The following is a 16,600-nucleotide window of genomic DNA, read 5'->3' on the forward strand; positions in this document are numbered from 1 at the left end:
ACACCTTGTTATCCTAGCGTTGATTAAAGAGCGGGTTAGTGCTGGTGAGAGGATGTCCCAGATGGGTCAAGGACAAAACATATAAATAAAACAAAGAACTGCAGATGCTGGAAATCTGAAACAAAAACAGAAATTGCCAGAGAAACCGCTGGGAAAGATATCTGTGCAGGATCAAATTTACAAGGAAATTACAGAGAGGATCTAGACCCGAAACGTCAGCTTTCCTGCTCCTCTGATGCTGCTTGGCCTGCTGTGTTCATCCAGCTCTACACCTTGTTATCTTACAAGGAAATTACAGCAAGATCCAAGAATTATAGAGTGACTGTAATAAGGAACTTTAATTATCCCAATATAGTGGGATAATAGTGTTATTATTTTTATTCATTCACGGGATGTTGGTGTCACTGGCCATAAATTCATTGCCCATAATTGCTTTGAGTGGGCAAGTAAGTGGCAGATGGAATACAATATGGGAAAGTAATGAGGTTAATAGTAACAATAGAGGCATAAAATATTTTCTAAATAGGGAAAGGTTTCAGAAATCTGAAGCACAAAAGGATTTAGGAGACCTAATTCAGGATTCCCTTGAGGTTAACATGCAGGTTCATTTGACAGATAGGAAGGCAAATGCTATATTGGCATACATTATAAAAGGGCAAGAATAAAAGAGCACAGGTGTACTGCTGAATCTGGAGAAGGCTTTAGTCATACTGCATAGATTCATAGAGACATACAGCATGGAAACAGATCCTTCAGTTCCAACTCATCCATGCCGACCAGATATCCTAGATAAATCTAGTCCCATTTGCCAGCATTTGGCCCATATCCCTCTAAACCCTTCCTGTTCGTATACCCATCCAGATGCCTTTTAAGTGTTGTAATCATACCAGCCTCCACCACTTCCTCTGACAGCTCATTCCATATACACACCACCCTCTGCATTAAAAAAAATGCTCCTTAGGTCCCTTTTATATCATTCCCCTCTCACATTAAACTTGTGCCCTCTAGTTTTGGACTCTCCCACCCTGGGGAAAAGACCTTGCCTATTCACCTTATCCATGCCCCTCATGATTTTATAAGCAATATATTTCCAAATCAGAGTGGTGAGTCACTTGGAGGGGCTTACATGTGGTGGTGTTCTCATGTATCCTTCTAGATTGTAGTGGTCGTAGGTTTGAAAGGTGCTGTCTAAGGATCCATGGTGAATTTCTGCATTGCATCTTGTAGATCATACACTCTGCCACTACTGAGCGTTGGTGGAGCAGGCAGCAGATGTTTGCGGATGTAGTGCCAATCGAGTGAGCCGCTTTGTCTTAGATGGTGTCAGGATTCTTGAGTGTTGTTGGAGCTGCACCCATCCAGGCAAGTGGCAAGTATTCCAGCTCAGTTTCTGGTCAATGATAACTCCCAGGATGCTGGTAGTGGGGCATTCAGCAATGTTAATGTCATTGACTATCAAGGGGCAATGATTAGATTGTCTCTTATTGGAGATGGTCATTGCCTGACACTTGGGTGGTGTGACTATTAATTGTCATTTCTCAAAATTAGTTATCCAGTTATTAGTTAGTTTAGTGCATTTGGACACAGCGTGCTTCAGTATCTAGGAAGTCACGAATGGTGCTGAACATTGTGCATCATCAGTGAACTGTATCACTGATGTGTAACTACTGTACCTCTCCAATATACTACTGCCCTTCAATTATAGTCTGTTCTGATATACAGTTACTGTATCTCTGATATATATTTACTGTATCTCTCTGATATACAATTACAGTCACTATTTCATATTCAATCACTGTATCTGATATATAATTACTGTATTTTCGATATATTGCTACTGTCTCATTCTGATATACTACTACTGTATCTGTTCGATATACAATTACTGCGTCTCTGACATATGTTGGCTATCTGATATGTAACTGCCATATCTTTCTGATATATAATATTGTATCTCTGATAAATAATTACTGTATCTCTCTGATATAGAAACTACTGTCTCTCTGATATATAACGGCTGTCTCTTAATATGTATTTACTGTCTCTCTGGTATACTACTGTCTCTTTGATATATAACTATTATTCCTTAATATATATTAACTGTCTCACTGGTACACTACTGTCTCTCTGATATATAACTACTATATCTCTCCAATATACTCCAATCTCTCTGATACACACTTACAGCCTGTCTATGATATACAATTACTGTGTCTCTATTGTATAACTGGCTGTTACATAACGATTGTCTGTTGATATATATAACTACTGCATCTCATAACTACTATTTTTCTGATACATAACTACTATACCTTTGACATATAACTACTGTATCTCTGATATATAATTAATTCCTCTCTGATACATAATTCTTGTCTCTCTCTGATATGTAACGACTGTATGTCAGATTTATAATTCCTAGATCTCTCATATATAACTACCATCTCTGTGATATTTAACTACTATATCTCTGGTATGTAATTCCCGTCTCTCTCTCATATCTAATTGCTGACCCTCTCTGCTATATAATAAATGACCATTAGATGAACGCCCGCAATAGTCCTACTCCCTGATTTGATTGCAGCTTACTGGCCGCTGCAGTTATATCACACCTGTAGGCGGGGCCTTGACGGATGAGCGGAGCTGATTGGCCTGTGGTCGGGCCCGCCCCTTGAAGGACGACGGCGCGCGGTGTATTCAAACCCGGAGACAGCTTGACAGCTTAACAGCTACTTGCCCGCGCGCTCGCTAACCCACCTGGACCAACCGTCTCACCTCAGCGCGTTCCCGAGATCATCGCCCCCCCCCACCCCCCCGGCAACTCTTCAGCCCCGTCCTCACGGTGACCCATCATGGCGGCTGGCCTCCGTGTCCTTTTCCTTCTCGTTCTCTTCTTTGCCCTCGCCGCTACCGGCTGCTCGGAAGCTTTCGGCTGGTTCCTCCGTAGGGAAGCGGCTGGGAGTCCCACTCCTTCTCCCTCTGCCGCCGGCGACCCGCAGCCCCTCTTCGAGATGACCGCGGTCGACGCGAAGTTTGTGTCCGAAGGCCGGCAACTGGATCTGAGCCTGCTGGACAGCTGTCATCACCAGGTAATGCTCACATTGATGGGTTCATGCCAAAACAAATACTCGGATTTATATCAGCTCGCCTTTTCCAAATGGTGGTAAAGCTTTCATGTTGTTTAGATTTTTTTGTTTATTGAAGGGATGTGGGCATCGCTGTCATACCATAGGATGTTATAATGTCTTTCAATATTTTTTCCCCCACATCTCGCATCGTGTACGACGAGCCTGCCAATAGCAGTGCTAACATTGCTGAACTAGCTTTTTTTTTCGATTCACTCATGGGACGTGTGTGTCGCTGGCCGGACTAGCATTTATTGCCCATTCCAAGTTACCCGTTGAGAAAGTGGTGGTGAGCTGTCGCCTTGAACTGCTGCAGTTCATTTGGTGTAGGAAGATTCATAATGCCATTAGGAAGGGAATTCCGGGATTTTGACCCAGTGACAGCGAAGGAACGGTGATATATTTCCAAGTCAGGATGGTGAGTGGTTTGGAGGAGAACTTGCAAGTGGTGGTGTTCCCTCCCATGTGTTTGCGGCTATTTATACATCTAAATGCGTGTGATTGTAGGTTTTGAAGGTGAAGTCTCAGGAACCTTAGTGAATTTCTGCACTGCATAAATGTAAAATACTATGGATGCTAGAAATCTGAAATAAGCATAAAGAATGCTGGAGCAACTCAGCAGGCCTTAAAGCATCTGTGGGGAGAGGTACAGATTTAATGTTTCAAGTCTGGTATGAGAGAAGAGTAGTATTGGACTTGAAACATGAACTGTTTTTCTCTCCACAGTTGCTGCCAGATCTGCTGGGTTTTCTCCAGCATTTCCTGTGTTTGTTCAGAAGGTATACACTGCTGCTACTGAGCATCAGTGATAATTGACTGAATGGCACCACATCCACCTACAATACTGTCAAGTTTCTTGGTGTTGTTGGAGCTGAACTCATTTGGGCAAGAGGGGAATATTTCATCATATGCCTGATGTGTGCCTTTAGATGGTGGACAACTTTAGGGAGTCAGGAAGTGAGTTACTGCAGGATTTTGAGTCTTTACCTGATCCTGTTTCCATGGTATTTGTATGGTTTGAGCCTGCTGTGCCGTGCAACGAGGCCACGGTTAACCTGATAATCGTCAGCTCCACTTTGCTGCCTTTTTCTCCCATAACCCTTGGTTCACCTACTAAATTAAAAATCAGTGTTGAGGCATCTCGGCCTTTAATAATCTAGCCCCACAATCCCCAAAGGTAAAGAAATCCTTAAATTCAGTATACTTCTGATATTTTGAACCCTGTATATCCAATCCAATCTTTGTCCAATGTAGAAAATGACCTGGATGTCCTTGTTGTTAAGTCACTGAAGGCTAACATTCAGGCGCAGCAAGCTAGCGAGCCTTTGTTTTTTAAAAAAAGGAAATACTTATACCCAGCAGCAGTCTTTGTACAGTCCCTTTCTCTGGACTATTGTTACATTTGAGGTAACTGTGACCTTAACTGGAGCCCTCCAGGGATGTGTTCTCAGCCCCCTACTGTACTCACTGCACATTCTCAATGGTTTTGCCAAATTCCAAACAAACACCAAAACAAGTTTGCTGACAACACCACCGTGGTAGGATGGAAATTGAACAACGTGTCAGAATATAGAAGAGACATATAGGGGGCTTGGTGACATGGTGCACTGAGAACAATCTCTCTCTCAATGTTGGCAAAACTAAAGAACTGATCATTGACGCCCCCATCTACATCAATGGAGCTGAGGTTGAGAGGGTGGAGAGTGTCAAGTTTGTAGGAGTGACAATAACGGACAAACTGTCCTGGACTCCTTATGTAGAAACGACAGTCAAGAAGGCACAACAACACCTCTTCTTCCTCAGGTGGCTCAGGAAATTTTGGCATGTCCACAAGTTCCCTCACCAACTTTTGCATATGTACCACTGAAAGTATACTGTCCGGGTGCATAATGGCCTGGTGTAGCAATTGCTTTGTCCAGGATCATATAAAACTACAAAAGTTTGTGTGCACAGCCACCAGACCATCACAGAAGCCAACCTTTCATCCATAGACTGTATTTACGTGGCCCGTTGCTTTGGAAAGGCTGCCAACATCACCCTGGCAATACTCTCCTACCACCTCTTCCGTCAGGCAGAAAATATGGAAGCTCAAACACACGCACCAGCCGGTTCAAGAACTGTTTCTTTCCTGCAGTTGTTAGACTGATGAACTGACTTTCTAACTTCAAATAATGCTGATCTTGCTAATGTTGATCTCGTGTAGCACATGCCCTGTGCGATGTAACTTATCTGCCTCTGTCTACTTTTTGTTTTGCACCCAATGATCTGCTTGTACAGCTCATAAACAAAGCTTTTCAGTATACTTGGGTACACATGACAATAAATCAACTAAATCTGAGACTGCAACCTCTGGTAGCTTCTTCTTGGAGCTGTCATATAATTTAAATAAACTCTGCTTCAAATCTGTACCCTAGAACTTTGTGGGAAGCTAGGAAACTGATTGCTGGGCCCTTACTGAGATATTTATATCATGTATAGACAGGAGTGACGCGCCTGAAGGCTGGAGGTTGGCCAACATGGTGCCATTATTTAAGAATAGTGGTAGGGAAAAGCCAGGGAGGTACAGACTGGTGAGCCTGACATCATCAGTGGGCAAGTTGTTGGAGGGGAATCTGAGGGACAGCATTTGTATGTATTTGGAAAGGCAAGGACTCATTAGGGATAGTCAACATGGCTTTGTGCTAGGGAAATTGTGTCTCACTAACTTGATTGTCACTTCTTCAGAAAAACTCAGAGGATTAATGAAGGTAGAGCTGTGGACTTCAATAAGCGTTTGACAAGGTTCTGCAAGGTAGACTGGCTAACAAGTTTAGATCACAGGGAATACTGGGAGAGCTAGCCATTTGAATACAAAATTGGCTCGAAGGTAGAAGATGAGGCTGGTGGTGGAGGGTTGCTTTTCAGACTTGAGGCCTGTGATCAGCAGTGTGCCACAAGGAGTGGTACTGGGTCTACTGCTTTTTGTCACTTTTATATAAAATGATTTAGACGTGAATATAGGGGGTATGGTTGGTAAGTTTGCAGATGACACCAAAATTGGAGGATGTATTGGACAGCGAAGAAGGTCACTGAGTACAATGAGACCTTGATCAGATGGTCCAATGGGTCGAGGAGTGGCAGATGGAGCTTAATCTAGATAAATGTGAGGTGCTGCATTTTTTTTTTTGGTAGGACAAATCAGGGCAGGACTTGTACACTTAATGGTAAGGTCCTGGGGGATGTTGTTGAACAAATAGACCTTGGAGTGCAGGTTCATAGTTCCTTGAAAGTGGAGTTTTACAGGTAGACAGGGTAGTGAAGAAGGCGTTTGGTACACTTGCCTTTATTGGTCAGTGCACTGAACATAGGAGTTGGGAGGTCATGTTATGGCTGTACAGGACAATGGTTAGGTCACTTTTGGAATACTGTGTTCAATTCTGGTCTCCTTCCTATAGGAAAGATGTTGTTAAACTTGAAAACGTTCAGAAAAGATTGACAAGGATGTTGCCAGGGTTGGAGGGTTTGAGCTATAGGAAGAAGCTGAATAGGCTGGGGCTATTTTCCCTGTAGTGTCAGAGCTAAGGGATGACCTTAAAGAAGTTTATAAAATCATGGGGGTCACGAATAGGGTGAATAGCCAAGTTCTTTTCCCCAGGGTAGCTGAGTTCAAAACTAGGGCACATAGGTTTAAGGTGAGAGCAGAAAGATTTAAAAGGGACCTAAGGGGCAACTTTTTCGTGCAAAGGGTGGTGTATGTATGGAATGAACTGCCAGAGGAAGTGGTAGAGGCTGGTAGAGTTACAACATTTAAAAGGCATCTGGATGGGTATGTGAATAGGAAGGGTTTAGATGTATATGGCCAAATGCTGGACGATGTGGGTAGATTAATACAGGATATCTGGTTGGTATGGATGGGTTGGACTGAAGCGTTTGTGTCTCTGCTGTACATCTCTGACTCTAAATCCTCTTCAGGGTTTCATCCCAACCCTTCTGATTTGGAACTGTTACTAACTCCTTGTTCTAAGATAATCTGTTCTACTATTTCCTTTTCTTAGGAACACTGCTCTGTGTGCATAGGGCTTTCATAGATGTGCCCAAAACAAAGTAAAACTGAAACAAAGTTACTGCTGTAAGCTATGGGCATTTCCCTTGAACGTATTGAAAACTCCGTGTTCAGAGTCTTCTAGCAGAAATCTTGAGATACAATTGTCTACCTTGCTACATTGTTAAATCCCAAAATGAACAAACCCATTTGGCTGCCAAAATAACCCTCTCAAATTCTTTTAAAATAAATCACCATGGCTACAGAAATACGAGTTACTTACAGGTTTTCTGAGTGCAGTTAATACGTTACAAACTCAAAATTCAAAACCAAAACATAATTAAAATATGTATAAATAAGGGTTTATATCACAAAAATCCATTGCAAGTTATCTAATTAGATGTGTATCTGCTTGAGCAGGTGAAGTAATTTTGTTTCCTGATGGCACCACAAACTGCCTACTGAATTAGGAGTATCCATGGGAAAAGACATTGATGCACTTCTGTTCTCCAAGTAAATGTACAGTTTAAAACATCAAATGCACAAACTATGTAGTGATCTTGATGGCTTGAATTGAGAGTGCAGCTGTAAACAGCTTTAACTAGACGGTACAGCTAAGTAGATCTGTAAAATGCAGCACCATGCTCAGGTGCAGAGTACGGTAACGGATGTGATTTATTGTTAAAATTTATTTATGCAAGCAGCTCATTAGCAAAATCACTTTTATTAAATTAAACATTGGCTATTAGTAAGGACACACAATAAAACAGCATGCATTTAATATCCCTTTTTGTAGTAACTGATCTGTTCTAGATCTGTAGTAACTTTCGTGAGCTAAATTTGAAGAACTCAGATTTGCCTTCCCAATTCTAGAGTCCCTAATGTTCACTAATTGCTCCGTGGATGGTTAATTTAAGGTCCCCTTTGTAGTATTTAATCCAGGAATTCTCCAGTGCCTTAATAAATAAATGCACTACCAGATGTCATACTGAGCTTTAATGAGGAAGAACATCCTGGCTTTGGTTTCCTGTCTGCTTGCCTATTTGATTACTTTCCTATCTGGCTACAATTGATAAGAAAGTTAGAGTGCAGAAGAAAAGGAAAGTTAGCTGGAATGCAAAGGATTTAGAATTGATAATGGGATATATTGGATGGGCTGTCAGTATGAAGAACAAAGAACAGTACAGCACAGGTTGAGGCCCTTTGGCTCACCAAGACTGCACTGACACATGATGCCTTTCTAAACTAAAAACCTTTTGCATCTGCATGGTCCATATCCGTCTATTCCCTGCCTATTCGTATATCTGTCAAGATGCCTCCTAATGTTGCTATTGTATCTGCCTCCATCATGTCTTCTGGCAGTGCATTCCAGGCACTTGCCACCCTCTGCGTAAAACAGAGCACCTGCCAGTTGCATCTTTAAATTCACTCCCTTTTACCTAAACACATGTCCCCTAGTAATTGATATTTCTACCCTGGGTAAAAGACTACCCATTTTGTCCATGCCCCTCAATTTTGTAAACTTCTATCAGATTTTCCCTCACACTTTGACACTCAAATGAAAACAAGTCAAGTTTATCCAATCTCTCCTCATAGTTAGTATCCTCCAAAACAGGTATCATCTTCGTAAACCTTTTCTGTACCCTCTCCAAACCTCCTCACCCCACTGATAGTGTGGTGACCAGAACTGTATGCAATATTCCAAATGTAGCCTAACTAAAGTTCTGTACAGCTGCAACATGACTTACAAATTTTTGTACTCTTATGCCCCGACCGATGAAGAAGACAAGCGTGCCATATGCCACCTTCTGTTGCCACTTTCAGGGAATTGTGGACCTAGATCCTTTGTATATTGATGTTACCACAGGTTCCACCATTTAACTGTATACTTCCCTCCTGCATTAAACCTCCCAAAATACATTACCTCATATTTACCAGGATTAAATTCCACCTGCCACTTGTCCCCTTGGGCCTCTGGCCTATCTATATCCTGCTTTATCCGTTGGCAATCCTCCTCACTGTTTGTAGCTACCCAAAACTTTGTGTCATCTGCACATTTACTAATCAGACCAGCTACATTCTCCTCCAAATCATTTATATAAATTACAAACAACAGGTGTCCCAGCACTAATCCCTGCGGGAGCACCACTGGTTACAGATCTCTGATCTGAAAAACACTCTTGCACCACTACTCTGTTTTCTATGACTAAGCCAGTTCTATATCCATCTTACCAGCTCACTCATGTGACTTTACATTTTGTTCAGCCTGCCATGTGGGACCTTGTCAAATGCCTTGCTAAATTTCATGTCAACAATATCTAATATCCTGCCCTCCTCAATCATATATGTCACTTCCTCAAAAAACTCAAACAAGTTTGTGAGACACGACCTCTCCCTATACAAAGTCATGCTGCCTGTCGCTAATACTGTATGTCCAAATTTTTCCAAAGGTGAATAAATCCTATCCCTAAGAGTCGTCTTCAATGATTTCCCTACTGCTGACGTAAAGCTCACTGGCCTATAATTTCCTGGATTGTCCCTGTTGTCCTTTGTTTAAAAAAAGGAACAGCATTTATTATTCTCCAGTCCTTTGGAACCTCACCTATGGCTAAAGATGATATAAAGATTTCGTATAAGGCCCCAGTAATTTCCTTCCTCACTTCCCTCAATATTCTGGGATAGATCCCATCAGGTCCTGGGGTCTTGTCTACTTGGTGCTTTTCAAAACATCCAACACCCATCGACATGCCCTAGAATATCAACATACCCCTCTCTAGACTCACCATCCACCATGTTCTTCTCCTTTGTGAGTACCGATGCAAAGCATTTATTAAGGACTTCACCCACACCCTCTAGCTCTATGCATAAATTTCAACCTTTTTTACTTGCATGGACCTACTCTTTCCCAAGCTATCCTCTTGGTGCTTTGCATACTTATATAAAGCCTTGGGCTGTTCTTTAATCCTGGTTGCCAAGGTCATCTCATTTAATTTCATAAAGGGAAGGAGGCAGAAAATAGGATTTGGTTTGATTTATTATTGTCACATATACTGAAATACAGTGAAAAGTATTGTTTTGCATACTATCCAGGCCAATTATTGCTTACATAAGTACATCAGGGTAATAAAGCAATACAGAATATAGAATTACAGTTACACAGAAGGTATAGAGAAAGATCAACTTTAATATGAGAGGATTGTCCAAAAGTCTCATCAGTGGGGAAGAATTTGCTCTTGAATCTGTTTGTACATGTTTTCAAACTTTTGTATCTTCTGACCGATGGAAAAGAGTATAACTGGGTTGGGAGGAGTCCTTGATTATGATGGCTGCTTTCCTGAGGCAGTGGGAAGTATAGGCGGAGTCAATGGATGGAAGGCTGATTTGCGTAATGGACTGAGCTGTGCTCACAACCCTCTAATTTCTTACGGTCTTTGGAAGAGCAGTTGCCATACGAAGGCGTGATGCGTCTGGCTAGGATGCTTTCTATCATGCATCTATGAAATTTGGTGAGAATCACTGGAATTTCCTTTAGCCTTCTGAGGATGTGGAGGCGTTGGTGTGCTTTTTTTTTTTTTGAATGTAGTGTTGATGTGGATAGACCAGGACAAATTGTTGGTGATATTCACTCCTAGGAACTTGAAGCTCTTAACCATCTCCACCTCATGTCATTCACTCCACTACTTGAAGTCGATTACCAGTTCCTTCATTTTGCTGACATTGAGGGGGAGATGGTGTAAAGACAGCAATGCCACTAAGCTCTCTATCTCTTCCCTGTGCTTTGTCTCATTGCTGTTTAATATTCGATCTGCTACGGTGGTGTCATCAGCCAACTTGTAAATGGAGTTAGAGCAGAATTTGGCCATATAGTTGAGTGTATAATGTAAGGGACTGAGCATACAGCCTTGCACCTCATTGGTGCTGAGGATTATTTTGAAGGAGGTGTTATCACCAATCCTTACTGATTTCCATCTGTGGCTGAGGACATCCAGGATCCGGTTGCAGACGGGGGAGCAGAGTTCTAGGTCTCGGTGTTTGGAGATTAATTTGATTGGAATTATGGTGTTGAAGGTGGAGCTAAACTCAATAAGTAAGAGCCTAATGTTGGTATTCTTGTTATCCAGATGTTCCAAGGATGAGTGTAGGGCTAAGGAGATGATGTCCACTGTGGACCTGTGGTGAAGATACGTTAATTATAGTGGGCCATGGCAATCTGGGAGGCTGGAGTTGATGTGTGCCGTTACTAACCTCTCAAAGCACTTCATAATGATGGATGTCAGAGCCACCGGGCAGTAGTCATTAAGGCACCCCTGATTTTTCTTGGCACCAAAATAATAGTGGTCTTCTTGAAGCCAGAGGGAGCCTCAGATCGGAGTAAGGAGAGTTTAAAGATGTCTGCAAATACATGCGCCAGCTGGTCTGTGCAGGTTTTGAGTGCATGGCTGGGCCTCCATCCAAGCCAGTCATTTTCAGTTGGTTCAGTCTCAAAAAGGCTAATCTGACGTCTGCGTCGGTGATTGTGGGTTTAGGTGCTACCAAAGCTGTTGGGGCAGGAGACATCATTTCACTGACCTTCTGTTCAGAACGAGCATAGAATGCATTGAGCTCATCGGGGAGGGATGCATTGCTGCCAGCGATTCTACACAACTTTGTTTTATAGCCCGTTATATTGTGTAAGCCTTACCACAATAGATGTGTGTTCATGTGTTTAGACTGGGACTCTAGTTTAGTCTGGGATTGTCTCTTGGTGTCTCTGATGGCTTTGCAAAGGTCGTACCTAGATTTCCTGTATAGATCAGGGTCGCCTGACTTGATTGCTGAAGTCCAGCTCTGAGGCACTGAGTGGATCTTGTGGTTCAGCCATGGTTTCCTGTTGGGGAACACTCAAGCTAACTTCTTTGGTATGCAGTTCTCTGCCAACTTCACTAGCATGTGTGTAATAGTAGTGGCATACTTGTTTAGGTTGGCCGCTGAGTTGTTGAACTTGGACCAGTCCTCCGTACCACAAGCAGCCACATGGGAGCTCATCCGTTACTTCAGACCAGCACTATATGACTTTCTGTAGCAGATCCTCACACTTCAGTTTCTGCTTGTAAGCCGGGAGAAGGAGCACAGCTGTTATGGTCTGGTCTTCTAAATGTTGGTGGAGTGTGGAGCGGCAGGCATCTTTGGTTGTGTAGCAGAGGTTAAGGGTGTTTGGGCTACTAATGGGACAGCCAACTTGTTGGTGTCTTGGTAGCACACTCTTGAGGTTAGCCTGGTTGAAGTCATTGGCTATAATGAAGGAATACTCCAGGGCTTTGGTGTCAAGTCTATTTGCAGTGGTATATATTTCAAGTGCAGTGTTCACTTTTGCATGGGTGGGATGTAAGCTGTGGGCAGGATAGCAGAACTGAACTCCTGCAGCAAATATTAGGGACTGCACTTCACCGTAAGATATTCTAGGTCCGGGGAGCAGTAACTGGCCAGGGTCAACACATCAGAGCACCAAGGGATGTTTATTTGGAGGGAGACCCCTCTGCCCTTTGCCTTGCCCAAGGATGCCGTGCGGTCCATCCGGTGAATTGAGAAACCCTCAGGTTGTAAGGCACAGTTGGGTCATAGTCATACAGCACGGAAACAGACCCTTTGGTCTAACCAGTCCATGCCGCTCCTAATCCCAAACTAAACTAGTCCCACCTACCTGCACCTGGCCCATATCTCTCCAAGCCCTCCTTATTCGTGTACTTATCCAAATGTCTCTTAAACGTTGTAACTACCCCCATCGACCACTTCCTTTGAAAGTTCATTCCACACGTGAACCACTTTATGTTTAAAAAAGAAAGTTGCCCCTCATATCCTTTACAAATCTTTCTCCTCTCGCCTTAAAAATCAGCCATGTAGTCTTGAAATTCCCCACCCTTGGGAAAAGATATCTGCCATTTGCCTTTATCTTTTTCCCCTTATGATTTTAAAAACCTCTATAAAGCCACCTCTTCAACCATCAATGCGCCAGTGAAAAAGATTCCAGCTTATCCAGCCTCACCTTTTTATACCTCAAACGTTCCATTTCCAGTGACATCCTGGTAAATCTTTGAACCCTCTCCAGCTTGATAATAAATAAAAATAGGAATTGCTGGAAAAACTCAGCAGGTCTGGCAGCACCTATGGAGAGAAATCCAAGTTAACGTTCCGAGTTGAGTGACCCTTTAAAAAGCTTAATACTATCCTTCCTATAACAGGGTGACCAGAACTGGACACAATTCTCAGAAGAGGCCTCACCAAAATCCTGTACAACTTCAACATTACGTCCCAACTCTTATACTCAATGGTCTTAGCAATGAAGGCAAGTGTGCTAAATGCCTTCTTAACCACCCTGTCTTTGTGATACAAACTTACAAAGAATCATGTACCCGAACCCCTAGGTCTCTGTTCTACAATACTACCCAAGGCCCTACTTTTAATTATCCTGTCCTTGTTTGCTTTACCAAAAGGCAATACCTTGCATTTATCCAAATTAAACTCTGCTAGTCCTCAGCCCATTGACCCAATTGATCAAGATCTCTTTGTAATCTTATAGTAGACAGTGAAGAAGGTTATGTACACCAATTTTGGTGTCATCCGCAAACTTACTAAAGCAGGGGTGAACTATCTCTCTGTAAATCAGAGCACACAGCAGGCCCTCAATTCAGCTATAGACCTGTTAGTTTAATATCTTTTGTTGGGAAATTGTTAGAATTTGTTATTAAGGAAGTATAACAGGACATTTGGAAAGTCAAAATACAATCAAAATCAGCATGGTTTTATTAAGAGTGAATCATGAGTTCTTTGAAGATATAACAAGAAATATGGATAATAAGGATCCTGCAGATATGTCTTCTAGAAGACATTTGATAAGGTGCCACAAAATCTTAATACAGAAGGTAAGATCACATGGGGTTGGGCTCCTTTAGCTTGAATAAAGGATTGGCTAACCAACAGGAAGCAGAGTTGGGATAAATGGGCCTTTTTCTTGTTGATTAGATGTAACTAGTGGGGTGCTGACGCTGATTCTTGGGGCCCAATTATTTACAATCTATATGAATGACCTGGATGCGGGGATAGAAAGTACTACAGCCAAATTTGCAGATGATACTAAAGTAGGTGGGAAAGTATTTTGCAATGGAGAAATAAGAAATCTACAAATGGATATAGAAAGGTTAGATAAATTGGCCAAAATCTTGACAGATGAAGTTTAATGTTGATGAATGAGGTTATCCATTTTGGTTGGTGGAATAGAAAGGCAACTTATTATCTAAATGGAGATTAACTTCCGAGTTCTTTAGTGCAGAGGGATCTGGGTGTTCTCGTACATGAATCACAGAAAACTAGTATGCAGGTACAAAGGAAGGCAAGTTGAATTTTGGCATTTATTGATAAAGGAATTGAGTATGTAAGTAGGGAAGAGTTGCTGCAATTGTACAAGGCATTAGTGGGACTGCACCTGGAGTATTGCATACAGTTCTAATCCCCTGGTTTGATGGTGGATTAATTGCGCTGGAGACAGTTCAGAGAATCTATTGCAAAAATGAGGGGTTTATTGTATGAAGAAATATTGACCAGTTTAGGTGTATAGTCTCTAGAAATTAGATGAATGAGGTATACAAGATACTAAAGGGATTGACAAGGTAGATGTAGAAAGGATGTTTCCTCATGAGGCAATCTAGAATGAGAGGTTATAGTGTTAGAATAAAAGGTAATAGATTTGCAACAGAAATGAGGAGGAATTTCTCTTCTCAAAGGGTCAAGAATCTGTGGAAATCACTATCCCAGAATTGGTGGAGCTGAGACATTGAGTAAACTTAAGGAGGTGATAGACAGGTTTTAAATTGTGTGTTGTTGGTTATGGAGACCAGACAGGAAAGTGGAGTTGAGGCCAAGGTGAGATCAGCCATGATCATACTAAATGGCCGAGCAGATGCTAAGGGCTGCATTGCCTACTTCTGCTCCTGGTTCTTGTGTTTGGAGTTGGAAAGTGCTGCATGAGTGGGATGGAAACATGCTGAACTGTAACCTGCGGAACTCCACTTGTCACTGGCTGCCATCCGAAAAAGACCCCTTTATCTCTATTCTCTCTCTCTCTTCAGCTAGTCAGCCAATCCTCTATCCATGCCAGTACCTTGCTTCTAACACCATGGGCTCTTATCTTATTTAGCAGCTTCCTGTGTAGCACCTCATCAAAGGCCTTCTAGAAATCCAAATAGGTCGCGTTCACTGGCTTTCCTTTACCTAATGTGCTCGCTATCTCCTCAAAGAGGTCTAATAGGTTTGTCAGAGATCACCTCTCCTTGACATATTTGTGCTGACTGAGCCCTATTTTGCCTTGCATTTCCAAGTATGTCGACCAAACACATGTTCTTTGTAATCTCATCTTTAATAATGGACTCTTTAAAATCTTACCAATGACCAAGGTCAGGCTAACCAGCCTATATTTTTCTGTCTCCTGTCTCCCTCCCTTCTTAAAAAGGGGTATTACATTAGCCATTTATCAGTCCTTTGGGACCCTCCCTGAATCAAGTGATTCCTGAAAGATTGCCACCAATACCTCTACAATCACCTCCGCAATTAAAAACAACACCACCTGCAAACTCTCCTCCAAACCATACACCACTCAGACTTGGAACTAAATAGCTATTCCATCATTGTCAATGGATCAAAATCCTGGCATTCCCTAGCTGACAGCATGGTGGGTGCAAGTACGCACAATGGATTACAGTTCTTCAAGAAGACATCTCACCAGCACCTTGTCAAGAGCAATTAAGGATTGGTAATAACTGCTGGCTTAGCCAGCAATGACCATGTCCTGTGAACTAATTTTTAAAAAAATCTATTTTTAAATTCCTCCATGGTATTGTCCTTTCCAAAGTTGACTCTTTCCCCTAGCCCAAACACCCCAATATATCTGCACTTCTCTAATCTTGGCCTTTGAGTGTTCCCAATTTAATTGCTTCAGCATTCGTGACTGTGCCTTCAGCTGCCTGGGATCCAAAGCTCCAAAATTTCTGCCACAAAACACTTGTGACATCAAAACGTGACTGGCAATATTTATTGCAGAAGCTTCGTACAATATTTTTGAAGCATGTTGGAGCATAAATTTTTTAGCTCTTAATGGAAGCAATGTCATTTTTGTACCCTTTATTCTTGTACGTTGTTCTCTTTAAATAACAAGAATGATTTATCAAAGTATCTTTTAAATTGTGTCATGATCTCTACTTCAGATGTTTCTAAAGAATTATCATCAGCTGTGGAAAATGTCCACAATTCATTTTGAAGGAGCTCCACATCAGCTGGTAACTCAGTAACAAGGATTATCTTGAATTATCATTTCCAAATCTCTTGAACATCTTTACTGCACATCCACTTCTTAACCTTGCAGGGTCCAGCAAGTAAATTACCAGTTGTCTGGTTTTGAAGCTTCACCAGGTTGACATTTCATTTT

General features: G+C 42.0%; 1 protein-coding gene across 1 annotated transcript in view; it reads left to right on the forward strand.

The window, feature by feature from the left end:
- The first annotated feature begins 2,644 nt into the window (after positions 1 to 2,644).
- The window catches only part of naprt (nicotinate phosphoribosyltransferase), a 113,899-nt gene continuing 99,943 nt past the window's right edge, over positions 2,645 to 16,600 (forward strand). The window contains exon 1 of the mRNA XM_048618151.1: positions 2,645 to 3,089. Within this exon, the coding sequence (XP_048474108.1) occupies positions 2,853 to 3,089 (237 nt within the window). The 5' untranslated portion in view covers positions 2,645 to 2,852. The remainder of the gene's footprint in view (positions 3,090 to 16,600) is intronic.

The sequence above is a fragment of the Rhincodon typus genome, chromosome 2 (assembly GCF_021869965.1).
Source record: "Rhincodon typus isolate 14 chromosome 2, sRhiTyp1.1, whole genome shotgun sequence".
Lineage (NCBI taxonomy): Eukaryota > Metazoa > Chordata > Chondrichthyes > Orectolobiformes > Rhincodontidae > Rhincodon > Rhincodon typus.